The sequence below is a fragment of the Chlorocebus sabaeus genome, chromosome 22 (genome assembly GCF_047675955.1).
Source record: "Chlorocebus sabaeus isolate Y175 chromosome 22, mChlSab1.0.hap1, whole genome shotgun sequence".
NCBI classification, from domain to species: domain Eukaryota; kingdom Metazoa; phylum Chordata; class Mammalia; order Primates; family Cercopithecidae; genus Chlorocebus; species Chlorocebus sabaeus.
In genome coordinates, this window is record NC_132925.1 from 87229989 (window position 1) to 87246818 (window position 16830).

The 16830-nt window shown below is 44.2% G+C and overlaps 2 protein-coding genes across 51 annotated transcripts in view; one reads left to right on the forward strand and one right to left on the reverse strand.

The window, feature by feature from the left end:
- PBRM1 (polybromo 1) overlaps positions 1-6382 on the forward strand; it is a 145719-nt gene extending 139337 nt beyond the window's left edge. For all 50 annotated transcript variants that reach the window (XM_038003822.2, XM_038003824.2, XM_038003832.2 and 47 more), the window contains 3 exons: positions 626-696; positions 807-1023; positions 3500-6382. In XM_038003822.2, coding sequence (XP_037859750.1) covers positions 626-696; positions 807-1023; positions 3500-3672 — 461 coding nt within the window. In that variant the 3' untranslated portion in view covers positions 3673-6382. The remainder of the gene's footprint in view (positions 1-625; positions 697-806; positions 1024-3499) is intronic.
- Positions 6383-11342: 4960 nt separating this feature from the next.
- On the reverse strand, positions 11343-15561 carry UQCC5 (ubiquinol-cytochrome c reductase complex assembly factor 5). The gene is made up of 2 exons (XM_007984508.3): positions 15226-15561; positions 11343-11445 (listed from the first exon to the last, which is right to left on the reverse strand). Exons 1-2 carry the CDS (start codon positions 15374-15376, stop codon positions 11384-11386), a joined length of 213 nt encoding a protein of 70 aa, XP_007982699.1. The 5' UTR covers positions 15377-15561; the 3' UTR covers positions 11343-11383.
- Positions 15562-16830: the final 1269 nt, after the last annotated feature.

Below are 16830 nucleotides of genomic sequence, written 5' to 3' on the forward strand. Positions count from 1 at the left end.
CAAGGTTACTTCACTTCAGATGATTCCTTTTCAGAGTGCTACTCTATCAGATGGAAATGTTCTCTCTCTGCCAACACTAGTGACTCCAGTTAGAACCAGCTCCTAATGGTCTGGGAGGAGATTGCAAGGCTGTGCCTTCAACCTTCACAAAGCTCATTTAACTATACACTTCCACAGCCTCTTCCCTTGTGTCCCTACTGTCCTAGCACATTGCCTACTGCTGAGCCTGATTCCAGTGCCATTTCTGCTGAAATTAAATACAGGCTTCAGTTGCAGGAGAATGTGTTGTCAGAAGAAATGTAGAGGTATATTCTTGAATGTAGAGGTATATTCTGACAATAGCTTACCTAGAGAAATACTAGAATTTTATGCAAGGTTCAAATCATTTCTAAGCCATAATTGATATACATCTGACAGATTGTTCTAGTATTATACTTTAAGTACCTAGAAACAAAACAACTTTCTCTTCAAATCCTGTTGGGGTGCTTAGGATTCCTAGCTACAAAGATTCAAGGGCAGAGGTACATAAGTTTGAATTATAAATGACATCATTCTTATCAGACAGTAGTTTTTCAGTCATTTCAACCCAGAGCCTCTAACTGTGCCATTGCATTCTGAATTACAGGTGTGATGAACCAAGGAGTGGCCCCTATGGTAGGGACTCCAGCACCGGGTGGAAGTCCATATGGACAACAGGTGAGCTTCCCAGTTTGATTTTCTAGGACTTGACAGAATTCGAGTTATCCTCCTTCTCAGAACATGTGCAGTCTCTTTCTGCCTCACCATGTGGTCCTGTACTCTTTCAGGTGGGAGTTTTGGGGCCTCCAGGGCAGCAAGCACCACCTCCATATCCCGGCCCACATCCAGCTGGACCCCCTGTCATACAGCAGCCAACAACACCCATGTTTGTAGCTCCCCCACCAAAGACCCAGCGGCTTCTTCACTCAGAGGCCTACCTGAAATATATTGAAGGACTCAGTGCCGAGTCCAACAGCATTAGCAAGTGGGATCAGACACTGGCAGGTAAGGAGATTCCTTCTAAATAAACCTTTGTGAAATACATGTTTTCTCAAAGCTGTCTCACTGCTGTTAGCATATTATATCATACAATAAACACCCCTTTTTGTTATACAATTAAAATAAATTATATATTTCATAAATGGTTTTGAGTTTCTTTGCGTGTTGACATAACACACTGAAAATGGTTTGTTCTGTTTTTTTTTTTTTTTTTTTTTTTTTTTTGAGACGGAGTCTTGCTCTGTCGCCCAGGCTGGAGTGCAGTGGCCGGATCTCAGCTCACTGCAAGCTCCGCCTCCCGGGTTTACGCCATTCTCCTGCCTCGGCCTCCCGAGTAGCTGGGACTACAGGCGCCCGCCATCTCACCCGGCTAGTTTTTTTTGTATTTTTTAGTAGAGACGGGGTTTCACCGTGTTAGCCAGGATGGTCTCGATCTCCTGACCTCGTGATCCGCCCGTCTCGGCCTCCCAAAGTGCTGGGATTACAGGCTTGAGCCACCGCGCCCGGCCGGTTTGTTCTGTTTTTGAGACAGGGTCTCGCTCTGTTGCCCTGGCTGGAGTGCAGTAGCACGGTCTTGGCTCACTGCAGTCTCCACCTCCCAGGTTCAAGTGATTCTCCTGCCTCAGCCTCCCCAGTAGCTGGGATTACAGGCACGTGCCACCTCACCTGACTAATTTTTATATTTTTAATAGAGGTGAGGTTTCACCATATCGGCCATGCTGATCTCAAACTCTTGACCTCAAGTGATCCACCCACCTCGGCCTCTCAAAAGTGCTGGGATTACAGGCGTGAGGCACTGTGCCTGTCCTGAAAATGGTTTTTGGATTTTTGTTTTGTTTTTATTTTTGAGACAGTCTCACTCTGTCACCCAGGCTGGAGTACACTGCTACAGTTTCGGCTCACTGCAACCTCCAACCCCCAGGTTCAAGCGATTCTTGTGCGTTAGCCTCCTGAGCAGCTGGAATTACAAGTGCTCACCACCACGCCCGGCTAATTTTTTTATTTTTAGTAGAGATGGGGTTTCACCATTTTGGTCAGGCTGGTCTCGAACTCCTGACCTCAGGTGATCCACTCACCTCGGCTTCCCAAAGAGCTGGGATTATAGGCGTGAGTCACGGCGCCCTGCCTAAAAATGGGTTTTTTTGGCCAAATTTCAAAGCCTAGTTTTCTCATAAACGTCACTGCCATCTTTTTAAGTATATTCTCTTTTTTTTTTTTCAGGCGTTTGGACATTAGTATAGATGCATTGGGTAAATTAAAAATGATTGGCCAGGCACAGTGGCTCCCACTTTGGAAGGCTGAAGTGGACAGATCGATTGAGTTCATGAGTTTGAGACTAGCCTGGGCAACATGGCAAGACCCTGTCTCTACAAAAAAATTAAAAATTAGCCAGATGAGGGCCAGGAGCGGTGGCTCACACCTGTAATCCCAGCACTTTGGGAGGCTGAGGCGGGTGGATCACTTGAGGTCGGGAGATCAAGACCAGCCTGGCCAACATGGTGAAATCCCATCTCTACTAAAAATGCAAAAATTAGCTGGGCGTGGTGTCTGGCGCCTGTAATCCCAGCTACTTAGGAGGCTGAGGCACGAGAATCACTTGAACCCAACCCGGAAGGTGGAGGTTGCAGTGAGCCAAGATCACACCACTGCACTCCAGCCTGAGGGACAGAATAAGACTCTGTCTTAAAAAAAAAAAAAAAAAAAGAAAACTATTTTACCTCAGTTTAACAAAAGGAAGAAAAATATTAGAAACCTTTTAGGTTATTCATTTAGTTCAGCATACTTGTGTATTTTCAGTATGTACTGAAGTACTTGTGTAGTTTCTGGAGAGAAGGTTGGAAGTTTCTACTTGTTCTTGATTTCTAAACCAACTTTGGGTATTTCATTTCATTTCATTTCTTTTGAGTAGAAGGTATGTTTTCCCTTTCTTCACGTTTACCTTTTTAGGAATTTTCGTTAACATTGAAGTAATTATTAAATATAAGGGATGCCCACAAAAAAATAATCATCAGGCTGGGCACAGTGGCTCACACCTGTAATCCCAGTACTTTGGGAGGCCAAGGTGCGTGGATCACCTGAGGTCAGGAGTTTGAGACCAGCCTGGCCAACATGGTGAAACCGTGTCTCTACTAAAAATACAAAAATCAGCCAGGCATGGTGGCAGATTCCTGTAATCCCAGCTACTCTGGAGGCAGAAGAATCGCTTGAACCCAGGAGGTAGAGGTTGCAGTGAGCTGAGATCACACCACTGCACTCCAGCCAGGGCAACAGAGTGAGACCCTATCTCAAAAAAAAAAAAAAAAAAAAAATTGTATGATCAGATTTTTTAGTGCCTAGTAAAATGATACAAGAAATGTGCCTGGAAATATTCTGCAGTTAAAATTCATAATATTTGATAAATATTCAATATTTTGTGTTTTAATAAGTCTGTCAGATCTTAGAATTGAGGGAAATTTCTGTCTCTCTGTACTTTAATTTTCAGCTCGAAGACGTGACGTCCATTTGTCAAAGGAACAGGAGAGCCGCCTACCCTCTCACTGGCTGAAAAGCAAAGGGGCCCACACCACCATGGCAGATGCCCTCTGGCGCCTTCGAGATTTGATGCTCCGGGACACCCTCAACATTCGCCAAGCATACAACCTAGAAAATGTTTAATCACATCATTACGTTTCTTTTATATAGAAGCATAAAGAGTTGTGGAACAGTAGCCATTTTAGTTACTGGGGGTGGGGGGAAGGAACAAAGGAAGATAATTTTTATTGCATTTTACTGTACATCACAAGGCCATTTTTATATAAGGACACTTTTAATAAGCTATTTCAATTTGTTTGTTATATTAAGTTGACTTTATCAAATACACAAAGATTTTTTTGCATATGTTTCCTTCGTTTAAAACCAGTTTCATAATTGGTTGTATATGTAGACTTGGAGTTTTATCTTTTTACTTGTTGCCATGGAACTGAAACCATTAGAGGTTTTGTCTTGGCTTGGGGTTTTTGTTTTTTTGGTTTGGGGTTTTTTTTATATATATATAAAAGAACAAAATGAAAAAAAACACACACACAAGAGTTTACAGATTAGTTTAAATTGATAATGAAATGTGAAGTTTGTCCTAGTTTACATCTTAGAGAGGGGAGTATATTTGTGTTTGTTTCATGTGCCTGAAAATCTTAAGCCACTTTCTGCAAAAGCTGTTTCTTACAGATGAAGTGCTTTCTTTGAAAGGTGGTTATTTAGGTTTTAGATGTTTAATAGACACGGCACATTTGCTCTATTAACTCAGAGGCTCACTACAGAAATATGTAATCAGTGTTGTGCATCTGTCTGCAGCTAATGTACCTCCTGGACACCAGGAGGGGGAAAAGCACTTTTTCGATTGTGCTGAGTTAGACATCTGTGAATTGGACTATGGTGTCAGTAATTTTTGCAGAACAAGTGCACAACCCTGAGGTATGTTTAGTCTAGGCAGGTACGTTTAAGGGTATTTTGATATATTTATAATGAATTCACAATTTATGCCTATAAATTTCAGATGATTTAACATTTTAAACCTGTTACATTGAAAAACATTGAAGTTCATCTTGAAGAAAGCATTAAGGTATGCATGGAGGTGATTTATTTTTAAACATAACACCTAACCTAACATGGGGAAGAGAGTGTATAACTAGATATGAGCTGTGTAAGAAGCATAATTGTGAACGAGTAGATTGATTGCCTTCTACTTTATTTTTTACAAGTATGTTTTAGTATTCTTGATTTCCTCATTATCAGATGTATTTTTTTCTTTTAAGTTTCAATATTGTTGTAATTCTCAACCAGAAATTTAATACTTTCTAAAATATTTTTTAAATTTAGCTTGTGCTTTTGAATGACAGGAGAAGGGAATCATAATTTAATAAAATGCTCACTAGAAAGACCATTACAGATCCCAAACACTTGGGTTTGGTGACCCTGTCTTTCTTATATGACCCTATAATAAACATTTGAAGGCAGCATAGGATGGCAGACAGTAGGAACATTATTTCACTTGGCGGCATGTTTTTGAAACCTGCGTTATAGTAACTGGGTGATTGCCATTGTGGTAGAGCTTCCACTGATGTTTATAAGCTGAGAGAGTCACTCTCAGAGGATGCTTTTTTCCTTTTAATCTGCTATGAATCAGTACCCAGTTGTTTAATTACTGTACTTATTAAATCATGAGGGCAAAAGAGTGTAGAATGGAAAAAAGTCTCTTGTATCTAGATACTTTAAATACAGGAGGCCCTTTAACTTAATTGCCTTTAGTCAACCACTGGATTTCAATTTGCATCAAGTATTTTAAATAATATTGAATTTTTAAAAAATGTATTGCAGTAGTGTGTCAATACCTTATTGTTAAAGTGAGTCAGATAAATCTTCAATTCCTGGTTATTTGGGCAACTGAATCATCATGGACTGTATAATGCAATCAGATTCTTTTGTTTCTAGACATCCTTGAATTACACCAAAGAACATGAAATTTAGTTGTGGTTAAATTATTTATTTATTTCATGCATTCATTTTATTTCCCTTAAAGTCTGGATGAGACTTCTTTGGGGAGCCTCTAAAAAAAACTCTTCACTGGGGGTCAGGTGGATCATTAGAAGCCAGAGCTCTCCTCCAGGCTCCTTCCCAGTGCCTAGAGGTGCTATAGGAAATATAGATTCAGCCAGGGGCTTCCCTAAAGCAGTGCAGCACTGGCCCAGGGCACCACTAGACAGGCCCTAATTAAGTTTTTTTTTTAAAAAGCCTATGTATTTATTTTAGAATCATGTTTTTCTGTATATTAACTTGGGAGATATCCATTAATATTTAGGATATAAGATTTGAGGTCAGCCGTCTTCAAAAAAGAAAAACCAAAAAAAACATTCTGACTTAAGAAAGTACAAGTAAACTATACATCTTTTTTTCATAAGTTTTAGGAACTGTAGTAATGTGGCTTAGAAAGTATAATGCCTAAATGTTTTCAAAATGTAAGTTCCTGTGGAGAAGAATTGTTTATATTGTGAACCAGGGGACAGAGGGGAACCTATAGGTTTAAAATAGTATGTTTGTCAGCCAACTGATTTAAAAGGCCTTTAACTGTTTTGGTTGTTTTTTTAAGCCACTCTCCCCTTCCTATGAGGAAGAATTGAGAGGGGCACCTATTTCTGTAAAATCCCCAAATTGGTGTTGATGACTTTTGAGCTTGAATGTTTTCATACCTGATTAAAACTTGGTTTATTCTAATTTCTGTATCATATCATCTGAGGTTTACGTGGTAACTAGTCTTATAACATGTATGTATCATTTTTTGTTGTTCATCTAAAGCTTTTTAATCCAAATAAATACAGAGTTTGCAAAGTGATTTGGATTAACCAGGTTTGGTTGTTCTGTTAAAGTTGTGTCAGATGTTAGTTTCAAGCAGATTTAACTCCTGCAAGCCCTGATTTTATGCTGACAAGGATGGTGACTGCCAATTTAAGAGACTAAAGCTCCACAGGTGGAGATGAAAGTTAGTGTCCAGACCTCTGGTTCAGGGCTCAGGCTGCATTAACACAGAGCCAAAGTTAGTCAGACTGCAGCCTGAAGTGCCCCACACCACGCCTCAGGCTGGCAGTCAAGGAATTCCTACATGTCCTCAGCATGGGCAGAAATGCAGGTTGAAATTAAAATTGGAGAGTTACTGAGGGCGGAAAGTGAGGAAAGCATGTCCTCTATCATAAAGCAGTAGAGCCCACTTCAAATAGCTTGTCTGTGGCCAGAAGAAACAGGTGGCCCAGGTGTCTTTAACATCTTTATAAACTCTTAAAACATGACCACGCTTTTAATAGAAAGTGTTGGTAAAGTCAACCAACTGTTTTCCTCTAATATCACTTTGCAAATCCCTGTGGTTCTGTTCTCCTGAATTTAGGATAGTACCGCCATCTGTGCCCCGAGCATCTTTTGAACAATCATTGATGTTTAGCTAAACATCCCATCTGAACACTGAGCATACAAATATTGCTATTACTCTGTTACTTTTTTGTTTGTTTGTTTTGTTTTGAGACAGAACCTCACTGTCGCCCAGGCTAGAGTGCAGTGGTGCAACCTCGGCTCACTGCGGCATGTGCCACCATGCCTGGCTAACTTTTGTATTTTTAGTATAGAGACAGGGTTTCTCCATATTGGCTAGGCTGGTTTCAAACTCCTGGCCTCAAGTGATCTGCCTGCCTCAGCCTCTGAAAGTACTAGGATTACAGGCATGAGCCACCGCGCCCAGCCTCCTCTGTTCCTTTTTAGCCTGGAAGTATGCTAGGTCCCTGAATGAAAGTTCAGAACTAAACGAATTAATGGACTGTCCCTTTTCCCTGTTTTGGCTATTTCATGGTATTAATATCTTGCAGATAGCACATAAATGAGACAAGAAACTCCAGATTTAATACATGTGTGAAGACTAAGTACTAATATGCTTTACTAGGAGATAAATTACTTTGGAAAACAACAGGGTCCAACAGAGAGAGAGAGAGTGTGTGTGTGTGTGTAATTTTTTTTTTTGAGATAGAGTCTCGCTCCGTCACCCAGGCTGGAGCGCAGTGGCGCGATCTCTCCTCACTGCAAGCTCCGCCTCCCGGGTTCAGGCCATTCTCCTGCCTCAGCCTCTTGAATAGCTGGGACTACAGGCACCTGCCACCACACCCGGCTAATTTTTTTGTATTTTTAGTAGAGACAGGGTTTTCACCGTGTTAGCCAGGATGGTCTCAATCTCCTGACCTCGTGATCCATCTGCCTCGGCCTCCCAAAGTGCTGGGATTACAGGCGTGAGCCACCGCGCCTGGCTAAGAGCATGTTTTTTTAAAGAGAGTTAATTCAGTGTGAAAAATTTAAACACACACAAAAAAACGGAGATTAAATATCACATCAGGGATGTAGGTAAGACTTCCAAAATAGAACTGCTAGATGAACAAAAATAACTCATTTATTCACTGCTTTTTTTCTTTCTTTTTTGTTTTTGGGCTGTAATACTCTTTTACCATTATTAGGTACTTTCTCTATCAATTCAGATGATAAAGTGACATTCCAAAGCCCATGTTCTTTCCCCAACACCACAGTGGAGGTGGAGTTCTAGCAATAAATCCTAACCAGGTTTTCAGCATTCTGAAATAAGTATCGTTCTTGAAATTTATTAAAATTTATGCCCTGTAGTTTACAGTTGGTGGTACTGCAGTTCTTTTCACTTTTTGTTTGTTTGTTTGTTTGTTGGAGACAGGGTCTCACTCCATTGCCCAGGCTAGAGTGCAGTGTTGGGATCACACTTATTGTAGTCTTGACCTCCTGGCTCTGGTAAATCTCTCACCTCAGCCTCCCAAATAGCTGGGACTATAGGTGCACACCACCAGGCCTGGCTAAATTTTTGTACTTTTGTAGAGACAGTTTCACCATGTTGCCCAGGTTAATCTTGAACTCCTGGGCTCAGGTAATCCTCCCACCTCAGCCTCCCAAAGTGCTGAGATTATAGACATGAGCCACTACTCTTGGCCTCACTTTAAGTTCCCTTAAATAGTTCAGTGTCTGATAAGTAGGATAGAGTCATATTCCTAGTAGGAGAGTTAAAAATATTTTTGAGGCCAGGCGCGGTGGCTCAAGCCTGTAATCCCAGCACTTTGGGAGGCCGAGACGGGCGGATCACAAGGTCAGATCGAGACCATCCTGGCTAACACGGTGAAACCCCGTCTCTACTTAAAAAATACAAAAAAACTAGCTGGGCATGGTGGTGGGTGCCTGTAGTCCCAGCTACTCGGGAGGCTGAGGCAGGAGAATGGCGTAAAACCCAGGAGGCGGAGCTTGCAGTGAGCTGAGATCTGGCCACTGCACTCCAGCCTGGGCAACAGAGGGAGACTATATATATATATATTTAGAAAAAAAAAATATATATATATATATATTTTTTTTTTTTTTTGAGGGAAAATTGAAAGCTTATATACCTTAACTGAGTGCAGTGGCTCATGCCTGTAATCCCAACACTGGGAGGCTGAGGTGGGAGCACTGCTTAAGCCCAGGATTTTGAGACCAGCCCAGTTAACACAGCAAGACTCTGTGTCTACAAAAAATTTAAAAATTAGCCAGGCATGGTAGCTAGCTAGTCCCAGCTACCTGGGAGGCTGAGGCAGAAAGATCGCTTGAGTCCAAGAGTTCAAGGTTGCAATGAACTATAATCATGCCACTGCACTCCAGCCTGGGTAACAGTGAAACCCTATCTCAAAAAAAGCTTGCTTGCACCCTGGCTAACAAATGAGTTCTCACTCACAGCATCCTAACTAATATGCTCTGAAAACCTGCTTACATTGAATACAATAATTGCTTTGGTAGTCTACCTGCCTAAAAGTCAGTTGTCCAATCTTTTTTTTTTTTTTTTGAGATGGAGTTTCACTCTTGTTGCCCAGGCTGGAGTGCAATGGCGCAATCTCGGCTCACCGCAGCATTTGCCTCCCAGGTTCAAGTGATTCTCCTGCCTCAGCCTCCTGAGTAGCTGGGATTATAGGCATGCACCACCACACGCGGCTAATTTTATATTTTTAGTAGAGACGGGGTTTTTCTGTGTTGGTCAGACTGGTCTCAAACTCCTGACTTCAGGTAATCTACCTGCCTCGGCGACCCAAAGTGCTGAAAGTACAGGTGTGAGCCACTGCACCCGGCCTTTTTTTTTTTTCTTTTAATAGAGACGGAGTTTTGCCCAGGCTGGCCTTGAACTCCTTGCCTCAAGCAATCCTCCGGCCTGAGCGTCCCAAAGTGCTTGGATTACAGGCTTGAGCCACCAAGCCTGGCCATCATTTTCAAAGTCTGTTGTCCTTCAATAAATTAACATTCTAATGGAAAGAAGAAAAAGAAAGAAATGGAGAGGAAAGCCCTAGGGAAGGCTAACACAAAATTCAGTCTAATGGTTCTCTGGGGTAGAAGCGGGGGGATGGGCAAGGGAATGAACCCACAGCAGACACAGAAGTTAGCCAATGGTTTTATTAGTGTTTACTGTTATTCTTTGTGAAAGGTATGATATATTTTCTATATGTACCAAACTCCTAAAACAAGGTGGATTAGGGCAAACATGGAATATGGCCATATAATTGAGAGAATCATACTATACTTTTTATACAGCAGTCAAGTCACTAAAAATGGTTTATCAGGTTAGGTTTACCAGGAATCCCAGATGACACAACTGGGCATGAGAATATGATGAACCACCGTCCTCTCCCTGGTAGTAGAGGTCATTACTGGCCTTTCACATTCAAGCCATCTCCCAGCTGTGACTCTGGGCTTGCTGTACTGTAGTGTAGGTAGTGCTTTAATGAGATGTGAGTAGTTAATGGTTCTTCTTTACTGAATTGGTTCTAACATAAGTGGACTAAAATTAGAAGAAAAATCTCTAGAAAAAATTAGGAGATATGTTTTTGGCAGAGATCATTAACTTGAGGATACCCTGTGGCCTTAAGCATCAGCTTTATTCTCGTGCAATAGTTAGAAACTATTCTGAAACTTAGTCTTTAGTATGTAGATATTTTCTTGCTTGAAATGATGTTAGATGTGGTTACGCAAGCATGGAAAGGTGTCTGCTTTTTCTACCAGGCTGATCCAAACTTACACTGGGTCAAATTGCCAAATCACTCAACAGACTGAGCCTCTGATTTAGCTCAAGTCTGGGATTGCCTTATGCTGTGTAGGTTCACTTTCTCATGGAAGGAGCAACTGTTTCTAGCAGCTGAATGGAAGAGCAGCATCTTCATCATAGAGTAGCGTGAAACCTGTTGCCCAGAGTCCTCATGAAGGTCCAGTCCTCGCAATTTAGTGGAGCCAAGCGAGGGAGGAGCATATTTCTGTTCATTGAAAAATGCGTAGTCAATCAGGAATTTCCACCACCCTAGCAAAAAGTTTATAGTCTAGTAGCTGGCAGAAATATAACCTGCATAATTATCCTGGCTTAAATGATCTTGCAATAGAGAATGTGTCCATAATTTAATTTGAATTCTACAAAAAAGTAAATAAGGTTATCATTAGTTGCCTAAAAACAAAGTTGCCGAAAACAATTCAGGCTTCACTGAAAAGCATCCTGATTGATCCTTGAATTGTTTTAAGAAATATTTCATGGACTAGATTCATCGAGTGAGTGTTTTAGGAGGAAATAATTTTCCCACAAGTGCTGTCCTGCAGTGACTTGGGAAGTACTCAAGCAGAGACAGAACTATAAAAATTCTTTGCAAAGACAGTTATTGGAATATTGTGCAGCTGATCAAGGACAAGCTGTGTCAGAACAAGAGATCTGAAAAGTACATTTTAAAAGGCACTGAAACCAACAGTAAAAATTCATATTGACTTTATTGACTGCTGAAGTTCAGTCTCATTCATCTTCCAGCCTTCTCTGATACTGTCTTTCTGAGGCTTTTCTACGGTAGACATCATCTGTATCAAACAAAAAGTTGCTTAGATTTTTAAGAAACATATTTAAAACAATCTGAGTAATTTAACCAACAGTCTAGGTCTGTCACCTACTTCTGAATCTTGGCATTAATATTTAACTCAATGCCAAAATAAACTTAAAACTTGAGTTAGATGAGGACTATGATAATGGAGTTCTAGACTTAGAGTAAAAGTCAGTGTCTTGAAAGATAGAATCACGTCTTAGCACATCTCTTAGTGTTTTAAGCTTTTCCTCACTTCCTTCTCCCCCATAATTTCTATTCTGTGCTCTGAAGTCATCCTTCTTAACTAAAACCTGGCTCCTCAAAGGCATTTCTTGCCTCTTGGCTCTCTGATGTTCCCTCTCCCATACCCAGAAACCTTCATGTGGGGAGAGGAGATCAGTTTCCTTGTTCCAGCTGCTGCTTTGCCAGACCTTTGATTCTCCACCTTCATGTAAAGAATCTTCTTCCAGGCCAGGCACAGTGGCTCATGCCTATAATCCCAGCACTTCAGGAGGCCGAAGGTCAGGAGTTTGAGACCAGCCTGGCCAATATGGTGAAACCCCGTCGCTACTAAAAATACAAAAATTAGCCGGGTGTGGTGGCAGGCACCTATAGTCCCAGCTACTTGGGAGGCTGAGGCAGGAGAGTCGCTTGAACCCAAGAGGCAGAGGTTGTAGTGAGCCAAGATCGTGCCCCCACACTCCAGCCTGGGCGACAGAGCAAGACTCTCTCTCAAAAAAAAAAAAAAAAAAAAAATCTTCCTTCATGGCTCATGCCATTTGTCTACCACCATCTTTCTTTGGCACCTGCTCTCCATCATGCCCCTTCAGTCACCAAAAGTGCTGGCCTCTAGCTCAGGTTCCTTGCCCCTGTCCTGTGCCTTCTCCCCAGATACCACTGTTACCCATGGGGATGAAGCTTACCCAGCCCCCTTCACCTTCAACATCTTCCAGTCATTTGCAGGGCTCCTCTGAAGGATTTCTGTTCATACCACAACCGCCATTACCTTTCCAGCCCTCTTGTCCTTGGACCTCAGGTTTCTTCCCCAGGCCTACCGCCCCTGTCTTCCCCACTCAGCTGCCTCTTGTTCTCTCTCCTGGCAAATCAGCTAAAATTCTTTCATACTCTTGTCAGTATCTTAACTTCCTGACACAACCTCAAAACCCCAACCACTGATTAATCCAACTTCCTCCCTTCCCCATGCTTCATGCTTCACCCTGCTTGCTGTGCACTGAGGGGCCAATTGATGCCTCTAACTGGGTCCATTGAGGTGTCTGACAATCCTGTTTCCTCAGCCATGATCCTGACTCTTCTTCACCCACCCCCTAATGGCCATTTCCTCTATTGCTTCACAGAGGAAAGTCATCATAAGGAACTCTTCCAGCTAACTTCCAAGGGCTTACTCCTGTCACCCAGCTCTGGTCCCACCCTCTCCCACCCTCAAGGGTCCAGTATCTCCAGCCTCTCTCCACCCTCTCCTTCTAGATCATTATTTGTATATCCTGCAGTCTCTCCTAGAGGAAGGGGGTTACCTCCCCTTCACAGAGCCAGACTTCTTTAACCTCTTTTCTTTTGTGATAACAAATCTCCTGGTTTCCTTCCTTGCCTCTCTGGCCATTCTCAGTTACCCTTAAAATGTTGGGGTTTGGGCCAGGCACAGTGGCTCACGCCTGTAATCCCAGCACTTTGGGAGGCCAAGGTGGGCAGATCACCTGAGGTCAGGAGTTCGAGACCAGCCTGACCAACATGGAGACACCCCATCTCTACTAAAAATACAAAATTAGCTGGGCATGGTGGCGCATACCTGTAATCCCAGCTACTCCAGAGGCTGAGGCAAGAGAATCGCTTGACCCTGGGAGGCAGAGGTTGCGGTGAGCCGAGATCGCACCATTGCACTCCAGCCTGGGCAACGAGCAAAACTCGGTCTCAAAAAATTAATTAATTAAATTAAATTAAAATGTTAGGGTTTGGCCGGGCATGGTGGCTCAAGCCTGTAATCCCAGCACTTTGGGAGGCCGAGATGGGCGGATCATGAGGTCAGGAGATCGAGACCATCCTGGCTAACCCGGTGAAACCCCGTCTCTACTAAAAAATACAAAAAACTAGCCGGGCGAGGTGGCGGGCGCCTGTAGTCCCAACTACTCTGGAGGCTGAGGCAGGAAAATGGCGTAAACCCGGGAGGCGGAGCTTGCCATTGCACTCCAGCCTGGGCGACAGAGCGAGACTCTGTCTCAAAAAAAAAAAAAAAGTTAGGGTTTGACTTCCATCACAATTTGCTTGTGAATGGTTCACGAATCCCAATTTCTGGCCCAGATTTGCCTCCTGAGCTTCAGCTCTGTATAACCATATCTACCTCATCACGTCCCAGATAGTGCCCAGGATGGCCCTGCCTGTGTTCTGCACCTTCAGGAAATGCACCACCCCTGCCCCAGGTGTCCCACCAGAAGCCTCCACTCCTCATCTCCTGAGTCTACTCAATCACCATGCCCTGTCAGTACTACCTCTGGGCTGTCTCTTACTTCCACCCCTTCTTGGCATCCTTTCTGCCCCAACCTAGACCAGGCCACCGTCTCAACTCTAGACAGCCATACAGCGTAACTGTTCCTACCAATCTGTCCACAAGGAGCCATTCTCCACATGTTAAATCCTCTCCTTAAAATGAATCCTTGGGATCCATTCCTGATTCTCCAGTCCCTTTGCCACCCTGCCCACGCACCCTTCTAGTCATCCCCACTTTGTTCATCTGCTTCAATCCCTCAAACACACAGCATACTCTCACACAAGTGCTCCTACCACTGCCATGGAGATGCTTTCAACTCCACACACCTTCTCCTCATCTGACTGACACCTACTCAGTCTTCAGGTCCTACTTTACTTGGTAGCTGCTTCCTGAAGCCTTCCCTGCACCATCTAGTCCAGTTGATGCGCCCAACCGAGATTCCTATGTTCCTCCCACTTCCTTCTCACAGCACTGATCACTGCGTGTGGTAACTGTCTTTATCATCTTCTTTCCCATTAGAGCTCTTCTGGGGTAAGGGACACCTCTGCCTTTTTCATTACAGCCCCTCAAGAATGCTCATTAAGTATCAATGAATGGATGAATAGAAGGACTAAGGATCTTTAGGAATCACTAATGTAACAATTCTTTAAAATGTGGATTGGCAATTCACAAACGATAGCGTTTCAAGAGAGGGGCAAAGCAGAAAGGGCCGAGGGGTTGGGGAAGTCCTGAAAGGAACTGGCCTGTCCAGAGTTAATGCTCAGTAATGCAGTGCCAGGCATTACCACTGTCTTTACAGTGCTGATCATCTGGACCCAGACCAAAGACCTGGTGCCAATGACTGCCCTGTAAAGGCAGTGGTAAACAGCAAAGTCAGGCAGATCAGCTCCCTCCAGAGTTTGGACAGATGAGTCCAAAGTGAAATGGCTATTTAGCAGGAGTTTCCCTGACCCCTCATATCCACCCCCTTCTACGATTGTTATGAGCAAGTCTATTCCTTAGGCCCAAACGATGTCACCGGCACGGGTGAAGGGCAGGCGTGAGAGGGCTGGAAGCACGTGATCTCGCCTCTAAGTGCAGGGAAGGTCGCAAGGCTGGACGCCAGTGTGCCCGGCCTACAAGAGAGCCAGGCCGCCCTGACTGCCAAGCGAATGGAACTGCACTTGCCCAGTGTTCTGAGTGGAATGCGCACTTTGCAATCTGAGAATACTTCCCAGAAAAACGGATCCCTACGCCTCATGCCTTCCTGAAAGCAGAGACTGCTACCCCCTCACTTACAGAAGGTCTCCTGGCCTACGCGCACTTTAATCATGATCCACTCCATCGTTCCTCCCAGGACAAAAAAGAAGGGCAGGAACCGGTAGATGCCAAGTCGCTGCTTCCCGGGCACCCGCTGCAGAATCCGTCTCACCTGGGCCCTGGTGAACATGCTCGACCGAGGTCGTGGAGATGGGTATGGCGGAACTACGCACTGGATCGCCCGGACGCAGCCAAGGCCGCCCCGCCCGTACTCGCCGTGTACGGCGGCCTGGGCTACTAACGAGCGCTGTACGGTACGCGTACGAGTGCCGGAAAGCTGGGCGCCGACCTCCTAAAGCAAGGCGGATCCGCCAATCAGAATGCAGCGGGGGGCGTGAGGTTCCGCCAATCAGAGTACGTAGGGTGCGCGTGCTCCCTGAGGCCGAGCAGGGCCAGAAGCTGCTGGCGCAGGCGCCTCAGCTCTGGAGGTGGGGCTGCCCAAAAGGGAAGGGCAGCCCACGTGGCGTCGGCCCGGCCCCGCCCTCTGCCTCCCCAGTGCGGGTCTGAACTCGGAGCTGGCAGCTGCGCCCCCTACTCTGCCACCGCCATTTTTATTCCTAATACCCAGAGAGAAGTGATAACCCTCTCGGATGGACTATGTACAGCACCACATTCCAAAATGCAATTATGCAATGCCTTGCGTTTATTTCGGAGATGTGATTTGGTGCCTAGACTTCTGAAGTAACAGAATTTGATATGGAGTGTTGAAAGCTGAACTTTATCAATGATCACAGCAAAAATCTAAGTAAGTGCTGCGTGAGATACCTAAAATTAATAAAATCTATGTTGTATGGGGAACTTACCGTTCTACAGGAACTTGTAGGTGCTTTATTCACAACAATCGCAGAAGGGCAGGATAGTTAAAGAGCATGCGCTCTGTTACCAACCACATCCCTGCTCTACAGGTGCTCCCTTAGCCCATCTGTGCTTCAATTCCCTAAGCCTTAAAACGGAGGCTTTGTTCTGACGCTGTGAGAATTTAGTGCGGTAATAGGAATGAGGCACTGAACACAACCCTGGAGCATAGTAACTGATTAACATTAGTTAGAATATTCACTATGATGATAATGATTGGCAGAGCCCTCGCTCTTCCCATGTATTCCCAAATATGGTTTTTGTTTGTTTTTTGAGACAGGATCTCAGTCTGTCATCCAGGCTGAAGTGCAGTGGCGCAGTCTCGGCTCACTACAAACCCCTCCTCCCCTGCTCAAGACATCCTCCCACCACTACAGGGGCGCACCACCACACCCGGCTAATTTTTTAATTTTTTTTTTTTTTTTTGAGACGGAGTCTGGCTCTGTCGCCCAGGCTGGAGTGCAGTGGCCGGATCTCAGCTCACTGCAAGCTCCGCCTCCCGGGTTTACGCCATTCTCCTGCCTCAGCCTCCCGAGTAGCTGGGACTACAGGCGCCGCCACCACGCCTGGCTAGTTTTTTGTATTTTTTTTTTTTAGTAGAGATGGGGTTTCACCGTGTTAGCCAGGATGGTCTCGATCTCCTGACCTCGTGATCCGCCCGTCTCGGCCTCCCAAAGTGCTGGGATTACAGGCTTGAGCCACCGCGCCCGGCCAATTTTTTAATTTTTT